We start from the raw sequence: 27500 nt of genomic DNA on the forward strand, positions 1-27500 counted from the left end.
TTTTTCTGGTTTTCATCAATGATCTCTCGGACTCTCTGGAAAATCCTCTATTTCTCTTTGCCGATGACTCCACCCTCTGCCGTACCATCTGTCATCCCTCAGACCGGCAAGCAGCAGCTTCTTCGCTCACTGCAGATCTGGATAAAATCACAAACTGGTCCAACACGTGGAACATGTCTTTCAATCCACACAAATCTCACACTCTCACTATGTCTCTTCGAAAGGACCGTTTACAAAACCCCCCCATCCACTTTCTCAACAATCCACTGGAAGAAGTCTTTTCTTTCAAGCTTCTGGGTCTCACTATCTGCCATGACCTTTCCTGGGAAAGTCACATTTCCAACCTTGCCTCAAAAGCCAGTCGCCCACTGCGAATCCTCCGTCGTGCAAAGTCCTTCCTCGGCCCTCTTGAGCTCCTGACTACTTACAAAGCTTTTGTCCGTAGCCTGATGGAGTACTGCTCTCCCCTCTGGGCTGGTGCTCCTGCCTCCCACCTTTCTCGACTTCACGCTGTGGAAACCAGGCTTTTTAAGATCATTGGCATCTCCCGCAATGAAGCTGAGTCTTTGGGCCTCTCACTCAATCACCGCAGGTTGGTCGGTGGTCTTTCTGTCTTCTACCGACTCCTCTCCAGCCTTGCCCCCCTGCTCTCTCTGCGATTTGTCCCAACCACATTTCCACAGGCGCTCAAGGTCATAACAACCCCTTCTGGTAAAACTACCAAAATCACGAATCACTGCTCATCTTCACTCTTTCATTCCTCTTTTTTCCCGCCTTTGGAATAAACTTCCTCACTCTATTCTTTCCCATTCTTCCCTCCAGGCTTTCAAAACAGCTATTCACCACCACCTCTTATCTTCCCCCATCCAAATCCTCGATCTTTTCTACCCCCGATAATCCACCCATGCCCACTTCCTTCAATTCTCCTGTTTTCCTTCCTGAAAGTCCCTGTAATGTCCATCTTCTCCTCGCCATGTTCCCCGTCCCATCCCCATCCCTCTCCCTTCCACAGTTCACCTGTGTCTGTTCCCCAATGTTTTGTCCCTTCCACTCCCACCCCTCTTGTCTCATGCCTCCTTGCTGTGAGTTGTGTGTTAGCTCTCATACGAGCCTCGACCAAGGTATACAAAAAAAAAAAAAAAAAAAAAAAAAAAAAAAAAATGGTGTGATATCTAAAAGTACTCCACAATTTCATCCATTAATGCAACAATTAACATGAAGTCCACCTGCATAAAATTGAGAAAAGCTACATTTTTAAGAGCAAAAAATAAATTTGGCTATCTATACACCATAACACTGAAAGATTATCTCCCTTTGAATATATTAAGGTGGTGGAGTATAATGGCTTATAGGTATTAAAAGTACAGAAGGGTGGCATACCCTTGCCATAGATGGTTGCGTCTTTCTTCTTGGCTTGGATTTCCTCAAATCATCATCCTCATCATACAAATCCTACACACGATGAAAAGGAAAGGCATCTCCTGATCATTGTAGAATCAAACCAGGACATGATACAAAATCAGCCTTTTAAAAAATTTTTATTTAAACAGGAGCCTCTGCTTCGTGGAGAAGCTAAATATTACAGACTCAGAGTGTGAAAAGCCACACAATTTCTTGACATTACGAACAACTAGAAAGGCACTATGACTGTCAGATATGCCTCCACACACATTATTACTCATACATCGATCATTATACACACATGTACCAAGTTTGATTTAAATCCCTGAACCTATATTCAAAATCTTAAAATAATTCTGGCTGCCAGACCATGCAACCTAATAATTATTCGTGAACACGCCAGTATCCCCAAGGCTTGGGGAACATGTGGGTGAAGTTTCCCCTCGATCCGTCAACCCATTCTGGAGAAGTAGTTTTTAAAGGTTTGTTCTTAAAAAATCATAACTGCCAAACCATGTGACCTATAATGTCACAGCTAAATAACTTTTTGTTCCTCATGTTGGAGAGGCGATCATACCTGTAAAGTTCAGCCGTTTTGGATCTGTTCAAAAATCTTCTTCTCCAAAATGGCTGAAGGTCTTTATGTTCACAAATATATCTGTATGGCTGCCGAACCACATTGACCGATGACGTTATCAATTTTTTTCCCCATACAATTTCGGCCGAGATGACCCTCAAAATTTTCATACTGATCACATAAAGCATTTGACGTATGCAATTATGACGTCACAACGAAGCCACCTTATGACATTAAAAAAGTCTTGTTTCCCAGGGGGAGTACTTCACAGGTGCCAAGTTTCAATTTTTTTCCATGGGGCGGTTTCGGAGATAGAGGTCCGAAGTTTTAACTTTTTTTCCAACATGGCTGCCACACCACACGACCTATGATGTCATAATCATCATTAAAACATTCTACATGAGTAGTCACACCCATGGTTAAAATTTCACCTCAATCGGATAAGTGGTTGCAGAGAAAACAGATAAAACTAGAGGGGGAGCACTCGGTAGAGTGCAAAACCTCCGCCGCCAATACTGCGAGGTCACTCAAGTGAACCTGATAAGTGAACCTGATATCCTATTCATTCAATTTGACGTCAACAGTGCTCACAGAGTTATAGTTTGCAATTTCCCTTTTACTTTTAACTTTTACATACTCAATTCATTCGTCATAACTAGATTCCTTGAGACAGAAATTGATTTTACGTGGGTATATCCACCTGAAGTTCCAAAATCAGCCGCAATTATAATTTTGGCATGTTTTTTTTGTTGGAAATCACTTATAGCATGTAGAAATGCAAAAAAAAAAAAAAAAATCGAAATTTTGTTGAAAAAAATTTGCAAAATTTTTTTTTCTCTAACAATTTTTTTTTGGGGGGGGGGTTGGAAATTACTTAAAACATGTAGAAATGCAAAAAAAGAAATCGAAATTTTGTTGAAAAAAAAGTTGCAAAAATTTTTTTTCTCTAACAATTTTTTCTTGGGGGGGGGGGGGGTGGTTGGAAATCACTTATCACATGTAAAAATGCAAAAAAAAAAAATTCTAATATTTTTTCAAATTGGCCGCCATAGCGGCCATATTGGATTTTGGACCAGTCCAAATTCTAATGGCATGATCCTTGGACCATACCTAACCCCCCACCAAGTTTCGTCGAAATCCGTCGATGAGTTTTTCCGTAATACTGTTCACAAGCAAACAAACAGACAGGGGTGAAAACAGTAACCTCCATCCATCTTCGATGGCGGAGGTTAATTAGCATGGACGTATGTACATACAGACAAATGGACAACATGAAAACATAATGCCTCCTGCGACTTCGTCAGCAGAGGCATAAAAATAAAATTGAAATCATTAGTCAGATCTTTCAAAAAATGGATCTTCCATGAGTTCAGGTTTTAGTGATTGGAAAATATTGAAGGCACAATCAAAGATAAGAGTTAAAACATAACAGACACATTATGATTGTATATGGGATTTAACTCACAACGAACACAGAGGTCAAAGGCAAAGATGAATAGGTCAAAGGAAAAAACGAACACAGAGGTCAAAGGCAAAAAAAAGTTGAGGAGAGTGAAAACTGACCTGGGCATGATCATCGCTACCCTCCTGCTCTGAAGAAAAGCTTTCGTCTTCATCCTCAGAGAAGTTGTAAATGTCAGGTGAGCGCTCTGTGAAAGCAGCGATCAAATTGAGGTTAAAAAGGACAGAGAAAAAAGAAAGAAAGAAGAAACAGCCTCAAATTGAAATAGATCAAAACAGTTGATCGCTAAACAATGTTTTAGTGAAATTAAAATCAAGGATTAAAGAATTAAGTGCAGAGATGTGAAGTATGACCTTTGTCTTTGTTACCAAGTAATCAAGGAGTACCTGCCCCCTTTCTTTTCAGCATTTTAAATTTGATGTCTTCAGCACTTAAAAGCCTTTGAAATCGGGCATGCCTGAATGTTTTATTTTGTTGTTATCAATTCCCGTTTATGGAGTCACAAATAAAATTTGAAATGAAAATGGTGCAGTATTTAACTCTTCGTTTCGAAAGTTTATTGCTTTAAAATACTGAGATCCTAAAATCAAGATGCCCTGATTCGTTTCAATACAAATGATGAAGCCTTATGGAAAAGCTTCTCATGCTGATGTATCATATTCTCTTACAGAGCATCGTTTCTGTCGAAGCAGTTTCTTGGAAAGGGTCATGTTGGGCGGTTTGCCATTGCCTTCCCAACAAAAGTTAGGGAAGCAATTTGGAATTTGTTCAGGGTGTCAGTGATAGCATGCCTACTCTTCGTGAAGGACACCATGGCATCTTTAACGTTAATCAACGGATTCTGGCAGATGGGATACCCACAGTTTCATGTCAATGTGAGGGACGGCACACACATTGATTGTGAAACACTGGGATGACAGTTTATAGCTGGGTCGGGATTCAAACCCAGTTGACACAGCATCAAGGCGAGTGTGCATACATCAAGGCCATCTTGTAGGCCAATAGAAAAGCTTAACAATAATTCTATGTACTATTATTTTATTTTGCACAAGAGGGTGCAAGAAACTAGCTCGAAGGAAAAAAAACAAACAAGTCACTAATGCTACGCCTCCACGTAAATATGTTTTAAAGTGCTCACCACAGCATAACGGAAAGCTACGCTTACGATTATCAGCACTGCAGGGCTTCGTAACTTCACATCGCACTGCAGCATGGCCTCTAGACGTGTCAAGGTGAATGACATGGAGCCATATGCAGAATGAAGCAGTGTGCATAATGTTAGAGTACTGAAGAGAAGAGCGAGACTAGGCAAAAATATGGAGATGGTTCTGCAAACTGTGTAAGGGGATTGCAAGTGAATGGAGGTACACAAGCATTCATGGAGATGGTTTTAACTAAGACAGGGAAACAATAAGTATGCAGAAGGGTTTGTTGCAAGCTTGGCAGACTTAACTTTAGGTTCCTCTCAATTGTCATCCTTCCATGTCAAGGACATAACAGTGAGCCAAAATTAATATTTTACAAAGGTATGAATCATAACATCCCACAAGAGCAAGAGAGGGGTTTGAATGAAAGTTGGATATTACTAGGTTGAGCAAAAACACCAGTCTATTTGCAGAGCTTTACATGACAGCACTGAGTTAAAAGTTGTTGTTTCGTATGCAGCATGTGGCTGCTGGTTGCATAATTTCTGGAAATGCAGCTATGCCGCTGATGCAGTCCCCCTGTTACCAGTAAGCTGCTACTCATTTTGTCGACCTCGAAGGATGACAGGCTGAATCAACCCACCTGGTGTTATCTGAGGCACGACAAGGGCTTTAACTCAAGACCCTAAGATATCAAGGCAGCCACCTTAACCATAAAGCCAACACCAGACTTGCAGAGTTAAATGAGGCATGTTGATAAACATTGGGCATTTACTGCCATGGCGTAACTGGTTGTCAGTCAGCAGATCATTAGCCAAGCCAGGTGGAAATGCAACAGTTATGAACGTAACAAGAATGAATGACATGGGGTGGAGAATTCTTTCTGAGTTCAAGTTAGTGGTAAACGTGTTGTATAATTAGATTTCACGGATAATCAGTTGGTTATTATTATTATTATTTCAAATGCAGCCTGTGCCTGCTGGTTGCATCAATGCTGGGAGCACAGCTCTGATGCTGATGCAGTGCCCCCAGCAAGCTGGTACTCATTTTGCCGACCTTGGAAGGATGACAAGGCTGAGTCAACCCACCTGGTGTTATCTGAGGCACGACAGGGGCTTTAACTCAAGACCCTAAGATATCAAGACAGCCACCTTAACCATGAGGCCAACACCAGGCTTAATCATGTGGTAGCATAACCACATCCAAGTTGTCAAGAACCTTTTAGTTCAACTCCTTAAATAAAAAGACCAAAAAAATATTCGTCTGGTTCTTATTTGAATCAAGATAGTACACATTATACAGTGTGTTCGTCTGACACTATTTTGCTTGCAATTACTTGCAGGCATGAAAGAAAAGTCTCTTATTTCAGAGCAAATTCAAATGCTGGTTCTTAAAAGAAAGTGAACAAAGCTTATAAACTCAATGTGATTAATTTTTGATTGGGAAGGAAAGCATGATCAAAATAAACTGTTCTATACTTTCAGTTATTTGTGTAGAAAAGGCAAAGCATTGCTTCATCACCACAAATAGGAGAAGAATCATTAAACCAAACTGGAATCTATTCTTAACTTGAGCTTTCCCTAGATTAACGGCCATGAGTTCAAAATCAGTTTCCACGCATTCAGCCAGTTTCCCCAAAGTTTCCCGATCCCTAAAACGTCAAAACCCCTCCCTCAAGAATTAACCATCAGGGCATTCAACTATCATTCAGATTTTTTGTCCTGGAGGCCGGTGAAAGACAAAATATAGGCAACACAATGGATAGCCTGTGCTCTTCTGTATTGGAGAACTGCATGATACTTAAAAAAAAAAATGTTTCAGAAATGTTTCACACTGCTTGTAATTACAACTTGAAACAACAGCTACTGCAATTTAGAGGCTTACCAAAAGCATGGTTGACAACAGAAACTTAAAATGCACATCCAAGTCACAATCCCCACCCCCTTCTCCTTTGCAGTCTCAGACACTGTTCCCATTCACATTCCCAGACTCCATTTCCCCCATCCCATCGATCTCATTCCCAGATCCTGTCCCACGTTCTCCTCATTCCCAAGGGTATATCCCTCATTTCCAGTCCCTGACTCTTTCCCACCCCCACCGTCCTTCCTAGTCCCAGACTGACTACCCCTCTCATTCCCAGTCCCAGACCCCACTGCCCCCTCATCCCCAGACCTCATTGCCCCCTCCTTCCCAGTCCCAGACCCCAATTCCCCCTCATTCCCAGTCCCAGATCATCACCCACTCTCATTCCTAGTCCTAGTTCCAGAACCTGACCCCCCTCTACCTCAAACTCTGATCCTGGTACTCGTCCCTAGTCTCTCTCCAGTCAGCAGTCTCCAATCTCATAACCACAATTATTTTATCATTACCCATGGCCTTGTGCTTTCCACTGGGATGTGGGGTCTCTTCATGGTCTACCGGTTGGCTGCAAAGAGCCAAGATCACCACTTCGGCAACATTCACAGTTGGTTCTTTAAGGCTGCTGAGCAAGCCTAATGCTCGCCGGCCTTCTGTCGGACATTGTAGCACCTGGAAGGAAAGGGGGTGGGTGGAGCAAAGAGAGAACATTTGCTGAGGGTGGGGGGTTAGTCTGGAAAAGGTTGATATGCCTTTATCAAAAATACAACAAAGTGAAAAAAATGTTTTTTTAATAATTCATGATATATCAAGTTGTGATCTACTAACAATTTGGTAGTTACTTGTCTGTTCTAGTGATCAAGACAGACAAATACCAATTGGTGGTGGTGACTTGGATGGTCCTGGCAGCGGAAACATTTTCATTGTGGGACTACCAGTGGAAGAACAATGCTTGACAAGAAAGACCTCTGGACTGCAAAGCTCCTCAAACTTCCCCAGTCTTTAGACCATGGCCTCATTTCCTTGTTGCAAATTACCACCTCCTCCCCTCTCTTCGAACCCACACGAGAAACTTTGCCCTCTATTCCTTCTCTTTTTTGATGCCAGAGCATGGATTCACCGGCTCCCAGCTCCTTCCCCTCTTACCAGCCGGAGAAATATAGGAGAACACTGGGCCAATCTACAACCTTTTTTTTGTATACAGTCAAGGCCCCTGGAAGAGGTAGAACACAGAAAGGATCAGGAAGCAACATAGCAAAAGGAACAGTAGAAAGAGAAGGGGGAAATGCCACCAGCAGGGCTGACAGAGAAAATAAACAGAGATGGACAATAACGGATGCACGAGTGAAGATGAGGCGTTGGGGAGAAAGCAGGGGGTGAATGAGATGGTTACAGAAGGAAAATCTGTGAAGGTGGGATGGTTCAACAGGTGTAGAAAAGATCATGGTTTTGGATGGTGGATCATCTGAGATGGTGATGAACACCCATCTAGAAGATCTGGAGGAAAGAATGACATTGAAGAGAATGTGGAAGTTGGTTCAACAGTTGAGAAAAAAAGAGGAACGAATGAGTGGAGGTGAGCAATGAGCAGTGATTCTGCATTTTGGGAGTTTCACTAAAAGGGGGTTACTGGTTGACCGCGTGCGCCCTGCAGATACCTGGAGGGGGGGACAAAGCCCAGAAAGGAGGTGGAAGAAGACAGAGACCACTGACCTGTTTGCGATGACAAAGTGATAGGCCCATGGACTCAGCGAGAGATTCCAATGATCTTGAAGGTCTTGGTTTCCATGGCATTAAATTGAGCAAGGTAGGAGGTACAGACACCAGCCCAGAGACGATAGCAGAGCTCCAAGCTGCGGATGAAAGCATTGTAGGTAGATAGGATTTCAGGTGTGCCAAGGAATGACTTTGCACGACGGAGGATGCCCAGTCGGCAACTGGCTTGGGATGTAACATATTCATAACCAGAAGACACACCTTCATCCAATGCAACAGCTGCTATGATTATCTGCAATGTCACAACAACCTCATACTACGAATCACCTTACACAATCATGACCCACCCACTCCAATCTCCAACACCCCCATCCGTACATAACACATTGAACAACAAAACAACTCTCAAGAATCACCGCAATAAACTACAATTAAATATTATCTCAAAGAAAACACTCGAACTCGATCACTTCTGTCAAAAATACAACATACACAGAGACTTCTTGCAGGAAACCAAACTTACACCTCCCATATGAACACAATAATTTCACAACTATGCTGTCGTTAAAAAAACAGATGGAGCAGGCCTTCTCACTCTTATTCACAAGGACATCCCATTCACCAACACAACAACCCCATCCCAAAACGACCACTGAAATCAACTGCTCACAATCAAAGCAGTCCACAAAATCTACAACGACATCAACATTGACATTGACATTCCACAGAATTACACTCCAAACCTCAAATGCTTGAAAATACATCCAGCCTCACACTATGGGGGGGGGCGGGGGGGTGACTTCAATGCCCACTGCTGTACTTGGTTGCCATCTCAAGCTGAAAACCTAACGTTGACAGCAAATTCATACTCAACTCCAACAACTAACCATATTAAACCAGAGTTCGCAGAACACCTTACCCCACGGAGTCTTGAGAAAAAGAACATGGGACTTTATTGGGAACAGTTTTTGGAGGAAAAATAATCTTGAGGTTTGCCGCCCTGAGAACGTGAGCGGCAAATTTGATTGGTCGAGACGGTGTACAATTTTGCCCAAGTGCTGGTGCATGTCACGGTATTTGCGACATGAGTTTAAAAAAAATGAAATTGCTAATCGACCTAAAGTAAACCTGGGATAACAAAGTTGGATAACTCGGGCTACATGTTTTATAGTTTTGAATCAGACTTAGGACATGATTAGGTATGATAATTAGGCATTTAATTAGGAGAACTTTGATTTTGTGTTACAGAAGGGACAAATGTTTTTGTGCTCTATCTCCTGGATTTTTTGAGATAACTCAATGAAACTTGGTAACCGTAATGAGGACAGTAAGAGACACAATATCCTAAATATGAAATGATTTCAGATCCCTTTTATTCTCAAAAAAATGCGTCACAAACCTTAGTTGTCCCGTCCGTAACTTTTTAGTATCAAAAGTTACGATCATTTTTTCCATAGGAATGCAAAATGAATGACATTTTTTTCTTCCTCTGACCCAGGACCTTCAAAACTAGCCTATTTAATTGAAAAAAAATGAGACGGTCGTACATAAACAATGGTGTAGATTTGCGTTATGGATGGGACAAAAACGTTACGGACAGACACTGACTGTATGTAATTGAGCATGTATTGCATCAGGATATGTTTGTATCACGTTATTGCAAGCAGAACAGAGAGAGAATAATAAATATATGGTTGGTTTTATTTTCGTAAACATGAATTAGTTTGTTAAGTGTTTATGCAACGTGAGACTCTTCCAGATAGCCTCTATCGAGTCAGTAATGGCTCTGTGTGCCTCACTGATTGTGCTCAGTGTGCACAGTGTGCAACTGTGTGCCTCACTGATTAATTTGACAAACCATAGAACTTGGTCATCCAAGTAATTAATTAAAGCTAACAATTGGTGTTAATCAGCAAATAACTATGAGGTAGATGTCACTCAAATGATGCTCGGATAGAGTAATTAATTAAAGCTGACAAGGTGTTAATTGGACACTAACTATGAGGTAGATGTCACTCATCTGACACTCGGACTCAGGTGTGTGCATAAAACGAGCTCTTTCAGGTCGACAGGAATCATTCACTGTACTCCATGCCATCATGCCACCCAAAACATCTTCCGAGCGAGTCAAAGCATTCAGGAAACGTCTGAAAGAAGATCCCGTGGCCTCTGATGCAGGAAAGAAACACAATCGAGAACGTAAGAAGGCAGCAAGGCTGAGGCAAAAGGCAACCATAACAGAAGAAGAGAAAGAAGCCATTCACAAGAAAGAACGTGAGAGGAAGAGACTCCAACGCGATAAGAAGAACGACGCCATTCTCGCCGAAAAACGCGGAGGACCTAGTCCCTATTCCAATACCAAGACGCTCGGCAAGGCCATCTCACGTGCGAAGCGAGCCCTACCGTTGATTCCCAGATGGCAAATTCACGTCATTGGATCCATTATAGCTTCGTTGCCTGAAGGCAATCAAAGTATGTTGCAAGATGTCATTAGGAATCGTGTTCGATGGAGCATCATCCACAGCGACAGCAAAACTCGCAGCGCCAATATACCCCACCATAAAACAGCATAAAATATCAGAAGGAAATCATGGTCAGCTGAAGGGGTGACCATTTTCACGATTGTAGTGTTCTTCCGAGAGACTGGGTCGGAAGAGCTGAAACACCTCTCAGTTGAGATTGTGACGGACGAGATGGTCCACGGCAAGAAGTCCGTTTATGCCTTAAATTCCAAACTTATGGACCATTTGAAAACTGTGCTACCTTGGCCAGTGACTCATGTCCACTACTGGTGTGACTGAGCCGCCAGCCAATTCAAAAATCGCTATACCTTTGCCAATCTTGTTTTCCACAAGAAGGACTGACTGCACGGCAGATTGGGGGTACTTTTGCACCGCACACAGCAAAGAGCCGTTGACGGCATTGGCGGACACGTCAAACGATCAGTCTGGCGAGCAGTATTGCAGGAGAAAGTCACCGTGACTTCTCCCGTTGATTTCCACAATGCAGCAACATCCCTCAGCCAGCAAATCAGGGTGCTGTGGCTATCGTCGGAGGACATCGAGGCAGCAACACAACACCTCGATGCCCGCTTTGAGGACACCCCGGCTATGGCTGGGGTTCATCAATTCCACCACGTGGCACCGATTGATGACGAAAACGTCCATGTCTCAAGAAATTCGCCATTCACTGGTCCACAGAAAGTGTATGAGAGGAGAGTGGTGGTATCACCAGGTGTCTCAACTGACAAGCCAGTGATGCATACAGGCACGAAGCAAGAAAATATCAACAACTGTAAAGTCGGCGACTTTGTCCTCGTGAAGTTTGAGACAGGAAGATCAGTCAAAGTCTTTCTTGGACAATGCTTGGAAGTTTATGAGACCGAAGTGAACATTTCATTCCTCCGATCGAAGGACTCCGACTGTAAGGTCTTCACATTCCCTACCAAGAACGATATTTCGTGGATTGGGCTATGTGACCTCGTACGAATTCTGGACCCACCAGTAATGGACAACCGAAACAGATACATATTCCCTAGCACCATTCATGTTCAGGAATGATACTTTTTAAATGCCTCTGTGATTTCTACTTCACAATCAGTCTTTTACATTGTTAAAATATTTTTTCATTTTTGCTTTTTTTTTTTTCCTTTTCATTTTTTATGTGTATATATGAATACATTCTGTGAACTAGAGGGGGAGCACTCGGTAGAGTGCAAAACCTCCGCCGCCAATACTGCTAGGTCACTCAAGTGAACCTGATATCCTATTCATTCAATCTGACGTCAACAGTGCTCAGAGTTATAGTTTGCAACTTTCCCTTTTACTTTTAACTTTTACAAACTCAATTCATTCGTCATAACTAGATTCCTCGAGACAGAAATAGATTTTACGTGGGTATATCCACCTGAAGTTCCAAAATCAGCCGCAATTATAATTTTGGCATGTTTTTGTTGGAAATCACTTATAACATGTGGAAATGCAAAAAAAAAAAATCGAAATTTTGTTGAAAAAAAAGTTGCAATATTTGTTTTTTTTTTTCTTTTTTTCTCTAACATTTTTTTTTGGTTGGAAATCACTTAAAACATGTAGAAATGCAAAAAAAAAAAAATCAAATATTTTTTCAAAATGGCCACCTGCGCTATGAGGTGACGTTCTTGATGTTTGCCCCTCCACGGTATGGACTTTGGGTTTTGGACCAAGTCCAAAATCTAATGGCATGGTCCTTGGACCATACCTAATCCCCCCACCAAGTTTTGTTGAAATCCGCCGAGGAGTTTTTCCGTAATACTGTTCACAAACAAACAAACAGACAGGGGTGAAAACAGTAACCTCCGTCCATCTTCGATGACGGAGGTTAAATATATTGTTGTGCATTTCATTGCCGAGTTATTTTCTGCAATTATTCTGACTCTAGAAGACATTTTGATTGAATTTCCTGATGCGACAAAATAGTCCCATCCATAACGATTTCTGATGTCCCATCCGAAACGCAGTTCTAATTACACTATTGTTTGCCAAGTGACAATTTCCATTGACCGTCGATCAAGTAACCATAGAAAACTCTTAAGGTATCTGGAAAGACTGGTAAGTGCCAGATATCTCGCCTAACAGAAGAGAATTTTTGACCAAAGCTCCTCAAAAGTCATGTCGTAGCATGTCCCGTCCGAAACGCATCTTCTTTGGCTAATTAGCACATGATACTCTTGTTCAAATTGATTCAAATTTTGGCCATTTATACTGCCCACCATATCCTTCAAGGTAGTTCTATCAATTTGACTGGACATATCAGGGTCAAAAAATATAGGCATTTTAATTCTCTAAATGTCCCATCCATAACAAACCAAATAGTGTGAAATGCCCCCTTCTGCGAAACTGAAGAATCTTGGAAGTAACAAGGACAAATGTGTCCAAGAGCCACGTCCTAAAGGTTTTGTCTTCACCAGAAGAAGAAGAACAAGAAGAAGAAGAAGAAGAAGAATAAGAAGAACTAGAACGGGCACTCATAGAGCGCATACCTTCGCCGCCACTACTTTTTTTGTTCTTGGTATGAGTGTGGGGAACTGGCTTCATATGAATGGTCTTATGACAGAAACCACATAACTATAATGTCATGACCCCCCCCCCCGACTTTCGGGGGCTACGGACTAAACAACAATCAACTCACGTTGTTTGGGCGAGTCTTCACTCGCAAGCTCGGTGAATACAACGTTTCAACAAGAAAAGGTAATCTCGTTTGATGCTGGTTTCATGCAAATCGAATAAGAATTGACTGAGTTATGACGAAAACCGCATATTTTTCAAGGGCGTGACCCCCCCCGACATTTTACCCCAACCGGTGACATGTGTTATGACGTCATTGTGTCACAAGATTGGGCATTAAATTCTGAACATTTTGGTGCTGGGTTCATGTAAAGCGGACAAGAATTGACCGCGTTATGACAAAAACCGCATATTTTTGAAGGTCGTGACCCCCCTGACCGGTAACAAGAGTATGGGCGTCATTGTGTCATATTGCATATCACAAGATGAGGCGTTGAATTCTGAACATTTTGGCGTTAGTTGCATGCAAATTGAATAAAAATTGACCGTGTTATCGTAAAAAGCCGATTTTGACCTTTTCGTGACCTTGACCTTTGACCCGAACGATCCCAAAATCTAATCGAATGCTTCCTGGCTAATAACCAATCATCCCACCAAATTTCATGCCATTCGGTTTAATACTTTTTGAGTTATACGAATCACAAGATTACAAATAAATAAATAAATAAATAAATAAATACACACAAATGCAATACGCTCGGGCAAGGGTAATGAAATAATGCTCTGCATGAAAACCAGACATTATCGGAGTACAAGCATGCGAAACCATCACACCACCGTATTCTGTGCGGTAATGGTTAGAGCGTCCACTCTGAGTCAGGGAGATTGGTGGTTCAAACCCCCACCGAGTCATCCCAAAGACCTCAAAATTGGTATGTGCTGCTTCCTTGTTTGATGCTCAGCATTAAAAGGAGAGCACAGACAAACAACCATAGATTGGCAATTGGCTTTGATGGGCCTAATGGCTTCCTGCATCAAAGTTTCTTCTGAGGAACTCAAATTATTAAATATCATGTGACGTATATGCACTCTTGAACCACCGGACGGAATTAATTGAAAGCTGGTGGTTGTACTCGTGGGGGGGGGGGGGACGGTATTACAAATCAATAACATACAATATGAACATCATTAAAGTGGGGGAATTAACTTATCATTACTTATCAAAATTTTCACAAGTCCAGTCCAGCACGAAGCATGAATGGACACAGATGCAGACTCCATTTACACAAAACAAGCCAACTTTGTCGTGAAACACTACTCACACAAGCTACAGACACATAACTAAACGAATACCGAAATATGAAGTAAAATTAACTATAAGGACACTCTGACATCGCAAGACACGTCTCCGTCCACATTACATCAAAAAACATCCATGAACTCAGATTCAAAATATTAAATAATTCTGGCTGCCAGACCATGGGTCCGATCATGTTGAAATTTAAAACACGAGTACGCGCCCGTAGGGGCGGGCCCGTAGGTGTGTAAACGACGACTGGATTGGGGCAGTATTTCAATTATATTGGACCAACCATATCATAAATGGCCATAACTTGGGAAACACCTGGGAAACATACTCAGGTCCCCAGCGTCAATTGTGACGTCATATCAAACGAAGAAGAATTGTGACGCCCCCTATCTCCATTTATCTCATACCTGTACAGTTTCACCTCAATCTGTTCAGCAGTTTCAGAGAAGATTTTTGAAGGTTTTTATGTTAAAAACAATATGGCTCCCAAACCACGTGACAGACGATGTCATCAATTTTTTCCCCACATACAATTTAAACCGAGATGACTAAAAATTTTTCATAATGATCGGATAAAGCATGCAATTATGATGTCATAACGAAGCCACAAATGACATCATCAAAAAAATCACACTTATGTCCCATGGGGAGTATTTCACATGTGCCAAGTTTCAATTTTTTTCCATGGAGCGTTTTTGGAGATAGAGGTCCAAAGTTTTTCCATTTTTTCCAACATGGCTGGCACACCACATCACCTATGACATCATAATTATCATTAAAATATTCTGCATGAGTAGTCGCAGCTATGGTGAAACTTTTGTGTGAATCGGATAAGCGGTTGCAGAGAAAAGAGAAAATTTGCATGGACATATGGACAACACGAAAACATAATGCCACCAGAGACTTAGTCAGCAGAGGCATACAAAGTGATGTAGTTCCTCCTTTTTCTACAGACAAGTATCGGACACCATGAGGAAACTTTAAAATTCATCAGCAACACATCCAGACCACATATCCAAACAAACACTGAAACCATCTTGGCATAGAAATCACTTAAGAGTAAACAAACATTTTTAAGCACTCATGGTTTCACAGCATTATCCCAAGCAGAGGGAAACAGGCCATACGTATTCTTCATTCACATCATTACATTTCGATAAAAATTCCAAAAAAAAAACTTTCTTCTTCCCACCTCAAATCATTACTTTGCTGTATGGCTAAAGTGCTCGAGTACCTCATTATCTCACCCTTGTATCAATCCCCATATCCTTCTGGTCCCACCATAAACATGGGTTCAGACCTCTCTATGACACACCTACATAAAACACACCACTTTAAAGGAGCTCATTCGAGATTAATTAAATCACCCCAAACCTCCTTCGTGCACCCGACTCACCATCGATGTTCACAAAGCATTTGATACTGTAACCAGATACATAATCATGTTTAAGATTCTTACAACAAACAAGGACAAAAAAAAAAAACTTTGGATCTCAAACATTCTCTCTGGCAGATGAGCATGTGTTCCACTCAACACCTAATTCCTCAGAAAAAAACCCTTGCAAATGGTGTCACGCAGGGAACCATTCTTTCCGGAGAACTTTTTATCCTTTTCCTCCAAAACATTCCAGAGCCCCCACTCCATGTGCAATCGTCACCGATGTGGCCGACCTTTCCATAGCAGCACAAAACCACGCTACAAATGTCAGCACTCGCTGACTTCAACAAGACATAACAAATTCAACACTGGCTCATACGCAACAGAATCACCGTCTCACCAACCAAATGAACAATCACTCGTCTCACGCTGGACAAGATTGAATCCCAAAGATCACAATGTATAACTAACAACTTCCCCTGAACAAGAATCCAAAAATACTTGGAATCACTTTTGACCCTCAGATAACTCACTAAACACACTCAGCAAACCATACCCAAAGTCTATCAAAACTCAACGCACTAAATTTGATCAAGAAAATGAATCCCTAACTATAATTTATAAACAGTTTGTACTAACAACTTTCAACTACACCAGCCCAACCTGGGCTCTAACCATATCCAAAACAAATGCGCGAAAACTTCAGCAAGGCAAAACTAAGCACTTAGAACCATCGTGCGCTGCACTCAATTCACCGACATAGATCACTTTCATGTAAAAACAAAAACAATTCCCTCCAACACCACTGACATCTGCTAAGAGCTGAGCACACACTTCATTGACACCAACCAGATACCAAAACACCCACGTCACCACTTGTTCAATTGCCCACCTCCTCACAGACACAAAAACATCTTCTCAACTGTGCTTCCTCCACCCATATATATCTCTATATCTATATCAGACAGACAGACAATGTACCATCCCATAAGCTCCCCAGAACTATGTTCCAGGTGAAATAATAATAATAATAATAATAATAATAATAATAATAATAATAATAATAATAATAATAAAAAGTGTCAGGGACCCATGGAAATTCCACAGAATGCAAAATGCAACTTCAAGCACTAAACTCCCCCCACACTCCTCTCACAAACCCCAAGTCCTCAATGTCTACCTCCCAAAACCAAGTCCTCACCGACTCCCTTTCAAACCTAAGGCGTCAATCCTCTCCCCACTCCAAGTTTTCAAACAACCTGTCAGTCACCTGTCTTGCAATATACATCACCAACTAATAATACATCCATCTTGATGATACATACATTTTGTATGTACATCACCAACAAAGGATGTGGATGCCTGGGGTGTCTTGGACTTCACATTGCAGTGAGCACCAATGTGGCAGCCGTAATATTGAAATCTGTCTTCAAACCACCTCACCACCCAAAGTCTTCAACCACACATAACACCCTCCTCCCCCTTTATTCCTGTCATTCAAAGCAAATGGGCAAATTGTTACATCGTCATTACATATCTATTTATTACCTCATTGAAATAGTGGAATATTTAGCTCTTCATGCCATTTAACTCCATTCAAAGAAAGCGCAATCTAAACAGGAAGTGGATGTCCGACAGGTCATGGTTTATTACTGTCGGTCGTTTGTCTTTCTGTGTTATGTTTACCTTTGCCATCGAAGGTGGAAGGAGGTATGTTTTCACCCCTGTCTCTCTGTTTGTTTGTCTGTTTGTGTGCAGGATCTCAAAAATGTTGTGGACAGATTCAGCTGAAATATTGTAGGCATTTTGAGTGTGATAAGGATAAACTGATTAGATTATGGTGAAGATCCGGATCTGGCTTCTGGAATCTGCGAAGTGATTCTTCACCATTGAGAGATCGGGCCGAAAACTTCTTCTTCCTCTTTCGGCTTGCTCCCGTTAGGGGTCGCCACAGCGGACCAACCATCTCCATTTCGATCTATCCTCCACATCTTCCATTGACACTCCAACCACCCGCATATCCGCCCTCACCGCATTCATGAACCTCTTCTTTGGCCTTCCTCTTCTCCTCCTGCCTAGAGGCTCCATCTTCAACATCCTTCTCCCGATATACTCCGTTTCCCTCCTGTGCACATGTCCAAACCATCTCAATCTCGCCTCTCTCACTTTGTCTCCAAGCTGTCCTACCTGCACTGTCCCTCTAATATACTCATTTCTTATCCTATCCATCCTCGTCACTCCCAACGAGAATCGCAGCATCTTTAACTCTGCCACCTCCAGCTCCGCTTCCTGTCTTTTTGTCAGTGCCACCGTCTCCAAACCATACAACATAGCTGGTCTCACTACCGTCTTATATACTTTCCCCTTCAGTCTTGCAGCTACCCTTCTGTCACAAATCACTCCTGCAACTCTTCTCCACCCACTCCATCCTGCCTGTACTCTCTTTTTCACTTCTCTCCCACACTCTCCGTTACTTTGGACAGTTGATCCCAAGTATTTAAACCAATCCACCTTCCCCACCTCAACTCCTTGCAACCGCACCATACCACCACCCTCCCTCTCATTTACGCACATGTACTCCGTCTTACTCCTACTGACTAACATTCCCCTTCTCTCCAGTGCGTACCTCCACCTCTCAAGGCTCGATTCAGCCTGCTCCCTACTCTCCCTACAGATCATGATGTCATCCACGAACATCATAGTCCACGGAGACTCCAGTCTGATCTCGTCCGTCAACCTGTCCATCACTATTGCAAACAGGAAAGGGCTCAGAGTCGATCCTTGGTGCAATCCCACTTTAACCTTAAACCGGTCCGTCATTCCTACCGCACACCTCACCGCTGTCACACTGTCCTCATACATATCCTGCACGATCCTCACATACTTCTCCACCACTCCCGACTTCCTCATACAATGCCACAACTCCTCTCTTGGCACCCTATCGTAAGCTTTCTCTAAATCCACAAACACACAATGTAACTCTTTCTGGCCTTCCCTATACTTCTCCATCAACATTCTCAAAGCAAACATCGCATCAGTGGTGCTCTTTCCTGGCATAAACCCATATTGCTGCTCACAGATCATCACCTCTCCTCTCAACCTCGCTTCCACTACTCTTTCCCACAACTTCATGGTGTGGCTTAACAACTTTATCCCTCTGTAATTTCCACAGCTCTGCACATCACCCTTATTCTTGAAAATCGGAACCAGTACACTTAATCTCCACTCCTCCTGCATCCTCTCACTTTCCAAGACTTTATTAAACAATCTGGTTAACAACCCCACTGCCATCTCTCCGAAGCACTTCCATGCCTCCACTGGTATACCATCTGGGCCAACCGCCTTTCCACTTTTCATCTTCTTCATAGCAGTCCTCACTTCATCCTTACTGATCCACCCCACTTCCAGATTCACTATCTCCACCTCTTCCAACCTTCTCTCTCTCTAATTTTCTTCATTCATCAGCTCCTCAAAGTACTCCATCCACCTTCTCAACACACTCTCCTCGCTCGTCAGCACATTCCCATTTGCGTCCTTTATCACCCTAACCTGCAGCACATCCTTCCCAGCTCGGTCCCTCTGCCTTGCCAATCAGTATAAATCCTTTTCCCCTTCTTTTGAATCCAACTTCTCATACAGCTCGTCATATGCCTTTTCCTTGGCCTTTGCCACCTCTCTTTTTGCTTTTCGACGCCACTCCTTGTACTCCTGCCTACTTTCTTCATCTCTCTGACTCTCCCACTTCTTTTTTGCCAACCCCTTCTTCCTTATACTTTCCTGTACTTCCTCATTCCACCACCAAGTCTCCTTATCTTCATTCCTCTGTCCAGATGTCACACCAAGTACCTTCCTAGTTATCTCCCTCAACTTCTGCTGTCGTTGCCCAATCATCCCACCCATCTTTACCACCATCCAACGCCTGTCTCACCTCCTCCCTAAATTTCACGCAACAGTCTTCCTCCTTCAGCTTCCACCATCTGGTCCTTGGTTCAGCCCTCACTCTCTTCCTCAACCTCACCTCTAAAGTCATCCTACAGACCACCAATCGATGCTGTCGAGCTACACTCTCTCCTGACACAACCTTACAGTCACTAATCTCTTTCAGGTTGCATCTCCTACTTAAGATGTAATCCACCTGTGTGCACTTTCCTCCACTCTTGTATGTCACCCTGTGTTCCTCCTTCTTCTTGAAATACGTATTTACCACTGCCATTTCCATTCTTTTTGCAAACTCTACCACCATTTACCCTTCCACATTTCTCTTGTTGAGACTGTACCTCCCCATCACCTCCTCATCCTCTTTATTCCCTTCCCCAACATGTCCATTGAAATCTGCTCCAATCACCACTCTTTCATCCTTGGATACACTCTCCACCACTTCATCTAACTCACTCCAGAAATCTTCTTTATATTCCATCTCACACCCCATATGTGGGGCATATGCACTGATGACATTCATCATCACCCCTTCAATTTCCAACTTCACACGCATCACTCGGTCAGACACCCTCCTCACCTCCAATACCCTCTTGACATAATCTTCCTTCAGGATTACCCCAACACCATTTCTCCTCCCATCCACACCATGGAAGAACAGTTTGAAACCACCTCCAATGCTCCTCGCCTTACTCCCCATCCACTTGGTCTCTTGTACACACAGTATGTCCACCTTTCTTCTCTCCATCATATCAGCCAACTCTCGCCCTTTGCCAGTCATCGTCCCAACATTCAGAGTTCCAACTCTCACCTCCACACTTCTACCCTTCCCCCTCTCCCACTGCCTCCGGACTCGCCTTCCCCGTCTCCTTCTCCTCCTTCGCCCAGCAGTAGCACAATTTCCACTGGTACCCTGCTGACCACCGGTACCGGTCGTTGGTAACCCGGGCCTCGACCGATCCGTATGGAAATTCGTTTTGTTGTCCGCATAATGATTTGGCATAGGTTTTTACGCCGGATGCCCTTCCTGACGCAACCCTGGTCGCCTCTTACGACATACAGGGATATGGTACACCTATTCTAACCGGGGCATACACCAGGCCCAGTACAACTGGTGCTCATTTCACCGACCTCGGAAGGATGGCAGGCTGAGTCAACCCCCTGGTGTTTTCGACTTGGTATATATATATACATATATATATATATATATGTATATATATATATATATATATATATATATATATATATATATATATATATATATATATATATATATATATATATATATATATATATATGTATGTATGTATGTATGTATGTATGTATGTATGTATGTATGTATATATACATATATACACATATACACATATATATATATATATATATATATATATATATATATATATATATATACATATATATTAATTCAGTGTCCCAACGGGGCTTGAACTCAGGACCTCTTGGGTCCCAAGCCACTGCCCTAACCACTGCCCCAACACCAGGCTCTGAGATCGGGCCGAAAACATGTTTCAAAAATGTATTGGGCCCAATATGTTCCACTGGATCAGGCATTGCGTGGCGGTTGTATGTGCTCTACCGAGTGCTATTCTGGATTAATGTGTTCATGAGTCGCCAAATGTGGTAATAAATGATCGTAAATTAATCATATTCTTCATGAAGCATCTTAAATACGCAAAGTTAGAATTCAGGGGAGCTGTCCAACCAATCAGTGGGAAGGATTGCGATGTACGCGCGCGCGCACGCGCACGCACACGCGCACGCACACGCACACGCACACGCACACGCACACGCACGCGCACACACACACACACATACACGACGACCCGTGAATCCGTTGGGTTCCCGTTGTGACAGTGGTTGATGAAAAAAATCATTTCAAGAAAAAAAAAAAAAGATAGCTCCAGCGAACTATACCGCTGAGGTTATTTGCATTGATCAATACTCCCGAAGAGGACTTGACTCAATCGGGAATTGATTTTTTAATAATTTTTTTTGTTGCCCGATTTGAACGAAACTTGATACTGCACGCAGCAGGTGAATGGTGGGTAAGGTGGCCCCTAAAGTTCTTGGGCTATTGTGCACCATTTTGGCTGTATTTTGGGAGCATACATACATATATATTGTTACAGCTGTGGAAATTCGCAATACACCATAAAGGGTCCTCAGGTGAGATATATCGATAAGTTCATATGTAGTTAGCCCACACCCGTTGTTTAGGGGGAATATGTGTGATTCATCCGGGCTGCGACGCTTTGAGTTAGCTATTTTTCTTTCTCTATCGTTATTTTGGATCCAACAACCTCAAACCAACTAACGACAACGGCAAAAAAGAAACCTGCGCTAGTGCGCGGGTTTGCGCACCCCTCTGCGGTGCCAAGGCTGGCACGAGAAGGGGGGCAGGGCAGCTCCCTCCCCATTGGTGGAGGCCCGACGTGAGGCGGTCGGAGTGGGGGCAAGCCTCTCTTCGAGAGCCTTCTGGAAACGCCTCGAAGGGAGGTGGAGCCGCGAACGGGGCAGAGCCCCGCGCAGCGAAGGGCGGTGCCCCACCTTACAAAAGGCAAACGGACGCAAGGCTCACCCCTCTCTCTGATCGTGGCTCATGTTGGCTGTAGCTCTCTCCGAAAAAGGCACCAGCTCTCTCTCCAAAAAAGGCTCGGTCTCTCTCCTTGGGTCTCGCTCTCCAAAGCGCTCCCTTCCTCCTCTCTCGCTCCCGCGCTCGTGGCCCGGCACGCCTGTTGGTGGAGACGCGGACGGGAGGCGCCGCAGTGCGGCCTGTGGTGGACCTGCGCGTCCGAACGAGGGGTGGCGGAGAGGGTTCGCCAGCCGTGTGGGAGGCCGGAACCAGGCGCAACCGCGCTGACGGTAGTAGGAGAGGAGGACTCGACGGTCCATGAGGGAAGTCAATACTTTTTTTTTCTTTTTGGGCTTTTGTATGTGTGTTTGTGGTGCCAGTCTTGCAAAGTAAAGCCTGTATAAATGACTGTGCTGTAAATAATTGCCTTTTATTCGGTTGGAGCTCTGCGTTGCTTCTATTGTTTTAACTGTTATATGTGCATTTTTGTATGGCTGTGAATATGTGCTTGCCGTGTGTGTGTGAGTGTGAGTGTGAGTGTGAGTGTGAGTGTGAGTGTGAGTGTGAGTGTGAGTGTGAGTGTGAGTGTGAGTGTGAGTGTGAGTGTGAGTGTGTTGTGTGTTTGTGTGATTGTGTGTGTGTGTGTGTGTGTGTGTGTGTGTGTGTGTGTGTGTGTGTGTGTGTGTGTGTGTGTGTGTGTGTGTGTGTGTGTGTGTGTGTGTGTGTGTGTGTGTGTGTGTGAGTGTGTGTGTGTGTGTGTGTGTGTGTGTGTGTGTGTGTGTGTGTGTGTGTGTGTGTGTGTGTGTGTGTGTGTGTGTGTGTGTGTGTGTGTGTGTGTGTGTGTGTGTGTGTGTGTGTGTGTGTGTGTGTGTGTGTGTGTGTGTGTGTGTGTGTGTGAAATAAAAGTGTGCTTGTCCAATTGATCCCCCATTTCGCTTCGTCCTTTCCTTTGTTGAATCTCCATCTTGCATCACATAAGGGATTGATAGCGGGTTTAAAACACCCGGTAACTCATCTGAACCGTCAAGGTCGACGATAACTCCGCTCGGTTATCCCTGTAGCACTGAACGAGCCGCTTAAGCGGTTCGTGTCCGGAGTCGACCTGTGGCGTGGTACAACCCATCGGTAGGTTACCCGTGCGAGTACTTAGGTATATCGACATTCGGCGATTCACCCTATTTCGTGCGGGTAGAATGCGGACTGGGTTGTGGTGAGGTTAAACCCACACCCGTGACTAGCTCCTTGGCGATAGTTCCAAGAGGGTCACGACTGAATTGTCCGTTCCGGTGGGTGACGCGTCGCGATTCGAGTTTCGTGGCCGATCGCACGCCGGGCGGGCGAAATTCGTAACATTGGTGTACAGAAGTGTGGGATTCAAATCCACCTTGGTCTCCAAATAAATTTACGGGGATCGGATCAGGGATGTGCGAAGCAACCCCCCCCCCCCGTTCCCCCAAATTATGAGCGAGCCAAATTTAATCCCTTAGGAGAGATAAGATCTCTCCTGAGGAGAGACCCGAGCGGGTGCTGGGGGTAGAAATGTAGGATCCATGGCCCAGGGTGGTTCTTTTTGACTCCACCGCTAATTACAATCCGTGGGGGAGCTCACCCTCATTTACCGAGCACGAACTTTGCCGGCAAACGGAGTCGCAAGATGGCGGCGCGGCCGCACTTCAGCGCGGCACGAGGCGTGAGCGGGCCGCTATTAATGGTGCAACAAACGGCACGACACGAGGCGAGTGCTTTCAGACACTGCTTCAAACCACGTGGTCAAGGCAGGCGAGGCAGGCAGACATTGGTGGGCTTCGGACACAATTGGAGGAGAAATGGCAAACAAAGCTGGCAGAAATAAAAAAAATGCACGCGATTTGATGGACGATATGGATGCGCACAAGAAGGCATTCAAGAGCGATATGTGAGGCCTGCAGGAGGGCATAAGGGCAATTGCGTGCAACGAAACAAGGATAAGGGAGACACAAATAAAAATGGAGACTAGGGGAGTAACAGGGACAACAAAGGAAGTAGAAGTATTGCCAGAGACACGGGAGATAGACCGAGTCAAGAATGAATTAAATAAAACGAAGGAGGAAACATAGACGAGGATCCAGGAAGAAACTAATAGACGCAAAGAGACAACAGAAATAAAATGTATTGAGACGCGGGAGATAGAAAAAATAGAGGAAAGACTGCACGATAAAGACGGGGTTAAAAACGAGCACACGCACACGGAGGTAGTGGAGGACCATGAGGGTGAGCTGGCGGACTGTTTAGTGACCCGGTGCGAGCAGCTGGATAGCCTCCTTCGGGAACGGAGGGAGACATTATTCTCCCTTGAAGCTGATTGCGACGAGGTGGGTTCGGTCGTGTCAAGCGAGTTCGAGGGGGCGAGTGCTGTGGACAGGTGCACGTGCAGCTTGGGGGGTACAGAGACTCCGAGACCCCGAGTGGTGACCCGATTCCCCAGTGTGATTGTCCCGGTGTGTGTGGTGCAAGGTGTGAGTGCGCCCCCCCGTGTGTGAGTGGTGTGGTTGCGAGTGAGTCGAAGTGTGTGCCTCCCAGCACACAGTGTGTGAAAGGAACCACGGGTGCAGGTGAACGGCCGTGTGTGAATGGAACCACGTGTGCAAGGGAAATGGCATGCGTGAGTGAACGGCCGAGTGCAAGAAAAACCGTGTGTGTGAGAGAGCGGTATGTAAGGGAGATGACGGCCGGCATGCGGGAACATGTAACCGCATGTCCCGGTGTGAATGCCATCTCGAGGTGTGTAAGCCTCGTGGCACGAGGGAGTTTGTCTGCGAGAGGGCGACGAAGACGGCGACAGGTGAAGGACAAGGGCCGAGTAGCGGCTGTAGCTATTTCGGGGACCGCGCCGGGTTTACACTGCAGCGAGCGCGTGGTTCGGGCCGTGCAGCGCACGAGGCCGCCACGTGTGCGGTTGCGGGAGTGAAACCCGGTCCGGAAACGCCAGCGGTGGATGTTGCCGATCCCGCGGACGGAAAAAAGTTCGGCTGGATGACGGATTTGGACCGGATGGGTTCTCCAGGCGAGCGTGTGTGTGAAGCTCCGACGAGCAAGAGCACATGTGTTCGTGTGGGGAACCCCTCGAAACGCGAGGCTTGTTTTGAATGTGCAGGATGCCGTCATGGCTGCACGTGTGGTTTGAATCCGGCAGGAGGGGTATCCCTGCCGGATGGTACCGTCCAAGAGGGACGAGGTATGCGAACAGCTGCCATGACGTCACGGGCAGAGAGAGCAGGTTGCGAGTTGCCGTGCTGGTGCTGCGCGAGGGAAAAAAAAAGTTGAGCGAAGCAGGCCTCGCTTTCGGGTGAACAGGATTCCCGGGCAAGGGGTGGAAGACCCCCTGGCCTGGGCACAGGATGATCACTAGCAAGGGGAAAGGGTTAGCTTAGCGAGACCGGCTTCATGGGGCAGGGGTAAGTCCTCATGGGGCCCAGTGGAATGGATTAATTAGAGGGATTTTAGGTGAGATCGAGGATGGAAAAATGGGATATTTGAGGACAGTGACAGACTGTGAGTGTGTAGAGGGGATGTAACTTAGCTGTGTAGGTTAAAAGAAATGTGCTGTAGTGTAAGGGATGAAGAGGGAACACGAGGCAGTTGAGGGGATTTAGTGAGAAGGATGGCAGAGATCGGCGATGAGTGAGTTGAGAAGTGTGGAAAGGAAACTGTACATGTGGAGTGAGTGAGGCCAGCGAGCCTGTGTGTATGGAGCGAATGGGGAATGCATGGTGCGATGAGTGATTGGGGGGAGGAGTGATTCCCACCCAAGGGACCCCAGGGTCAGTGTAGAGTGAGTTAGCTGGGTTAGACAAATTGGAAAATGGAGGTCGTTTTGTTATTGGTGGGGAAGTAGGCTCGAAACCTGTTTTGGAGGGGTGCAGGAGCCCTGTTGGCGGGCTGGGAGCGTGGCTACGAACGGTGAATATCGCTGAGTGGGTACCCCTGGCACCGGGATTGTAGGCCGTGGTAGGCCAAGGGCCCATGGGGGGCCGGGATAGCGTAGTGAGCACGGGTGCGCCCGCATGATGCAGGGGCCCGGGGCGCCATTGGCCGCGTGGGCAGTGTCGTGGGCATGGGTGACCCTCGGAAAGGGGCCCGGGAAGCCAGCCTGCCACGTGAGCATTTCAGGGGAGTCGCCATGGAGGGCACTCCCCGGTGTTTCGGGAGCTGGTAGGCTCGGAGGCAGTGTAGTGCCCGGGGGTGCCATCATTGGAGAATCGGCAGAGGGTAGTTCCTGTCATGGGAGCCACGCGTTCCAGCCGTGAGACCGTTTGAGGGCACGGGAAGAAAATTGGAGGGCATGGCCTGGAATTTGCGAGGACATCAACACAGGCGACGGGAATCTTGGTTGTTAGAACCGATAGTTTAAGCGAGAGGCTCTTGTTGAAAGCCCTGGGGTAGTTTAAGAGTTAATGGTTAGGGTAGATAGGAAGTGTACCCCTCCGCACCATCTAATCCATCCCTTCGCTCTCGTTGTGGGCCACTGGACCCACTTTGGGTAAAGATCGCTGAACTCTAAGGAGGCCATCCTGAGGCTTGAGTTGGGTCTCGACAAAGGACGCTAGAGGTCCTCCCTTATTCCCCTCCAGGAAGCTCTCCCTTATTCCCCTCCAGGAAGGGAACGATGGGGTTGGGAGTAGGCTCGGCGACAGGATAGGTTAGCCGAATAAGGACGATAAAGGGGGTTAGGAGACGAATTCATAGTGGGGGGGAGTAAAAAAATACAAAAAAATAAGTTGGGGCTAAATTGGGTTTTACAAATTAAGGGAGTGGGTATGGACCGAGACAGGCAAAGGCGATAGGTTGGGAGGGAGACAGTAGGTAGGTCCGAGCTCGCCTTCCGAGTGGCCAGCACCACCGCACTCCCTCCACCAACCTCCACTGAAAGGCAAAGGCTGGCCAACTTCATCGGATGGTGGTGTTACTTCAAGGCCTGTGCCTGCCCACTTCATCGGCTGGCTGTTTACTGCAAGGCCTGTGCCGGTCAGCTTCACTGCTGGCTGCGTTTGCTACGAGGCCTGTGCCGGCCAACTTCACCTGCTGGCTGTGTTTGCTACAGCGGC

The 27500-nt window shown here is 45.0% G+C and overlaps 1 protein-coding gene across 7 annotated transcripts in view; it reads right to left on the bottom strand.

The window, feature by feature from the left end:
• LOC147020172 (phosphofurin acidic cluster sorting protein 2-like) overlaps positions 1-27500 on the bottom strand; it is a 339240-nt gene that overhangs the window by 172706 nt on the left and 139034 nt on the right. For 6 of the 7 annotated variants that reach the window (XM_085895252.1, XM_085895256.1, XM_085895249.1 and 3 more), the window contains 3 exons: positions 6955-7114; positions 3542-3627; positions 1381-1452 (listed from right to left, as the gene is read on the bottom strand). In XM_085895252.1, the coding sequence (XP_085751378.1) occupies positions 1381-1452; positions 3542-3627; positions 6955-7114 (318 nt within the window). Of the gene's footprint in view, positions 1-1380; positions 1453-3541; positions 3628-6954; positions 7115-8155; positions 8497-27500 lie in introns of those variants that run through there. The other variant, XM_085895254.1, reaches the window with a different exon arrangement.

This window comes from Eptatretus burgeri, chromosome 9, assembly GCF_056783735.1.
Source record: "Eptatretus burgeri isolate ZD-2024b chromosome 9, Ebu_testis_v1, whole genome shotgun sequence".
Classification (NCBI taxonomy): domain Eukaryota; kingdom Metazoa; phylum Chordata; class Myxini; order Myxiniformes; family Myxinidae; genus Eptatretus; species Eptatretus burgeri.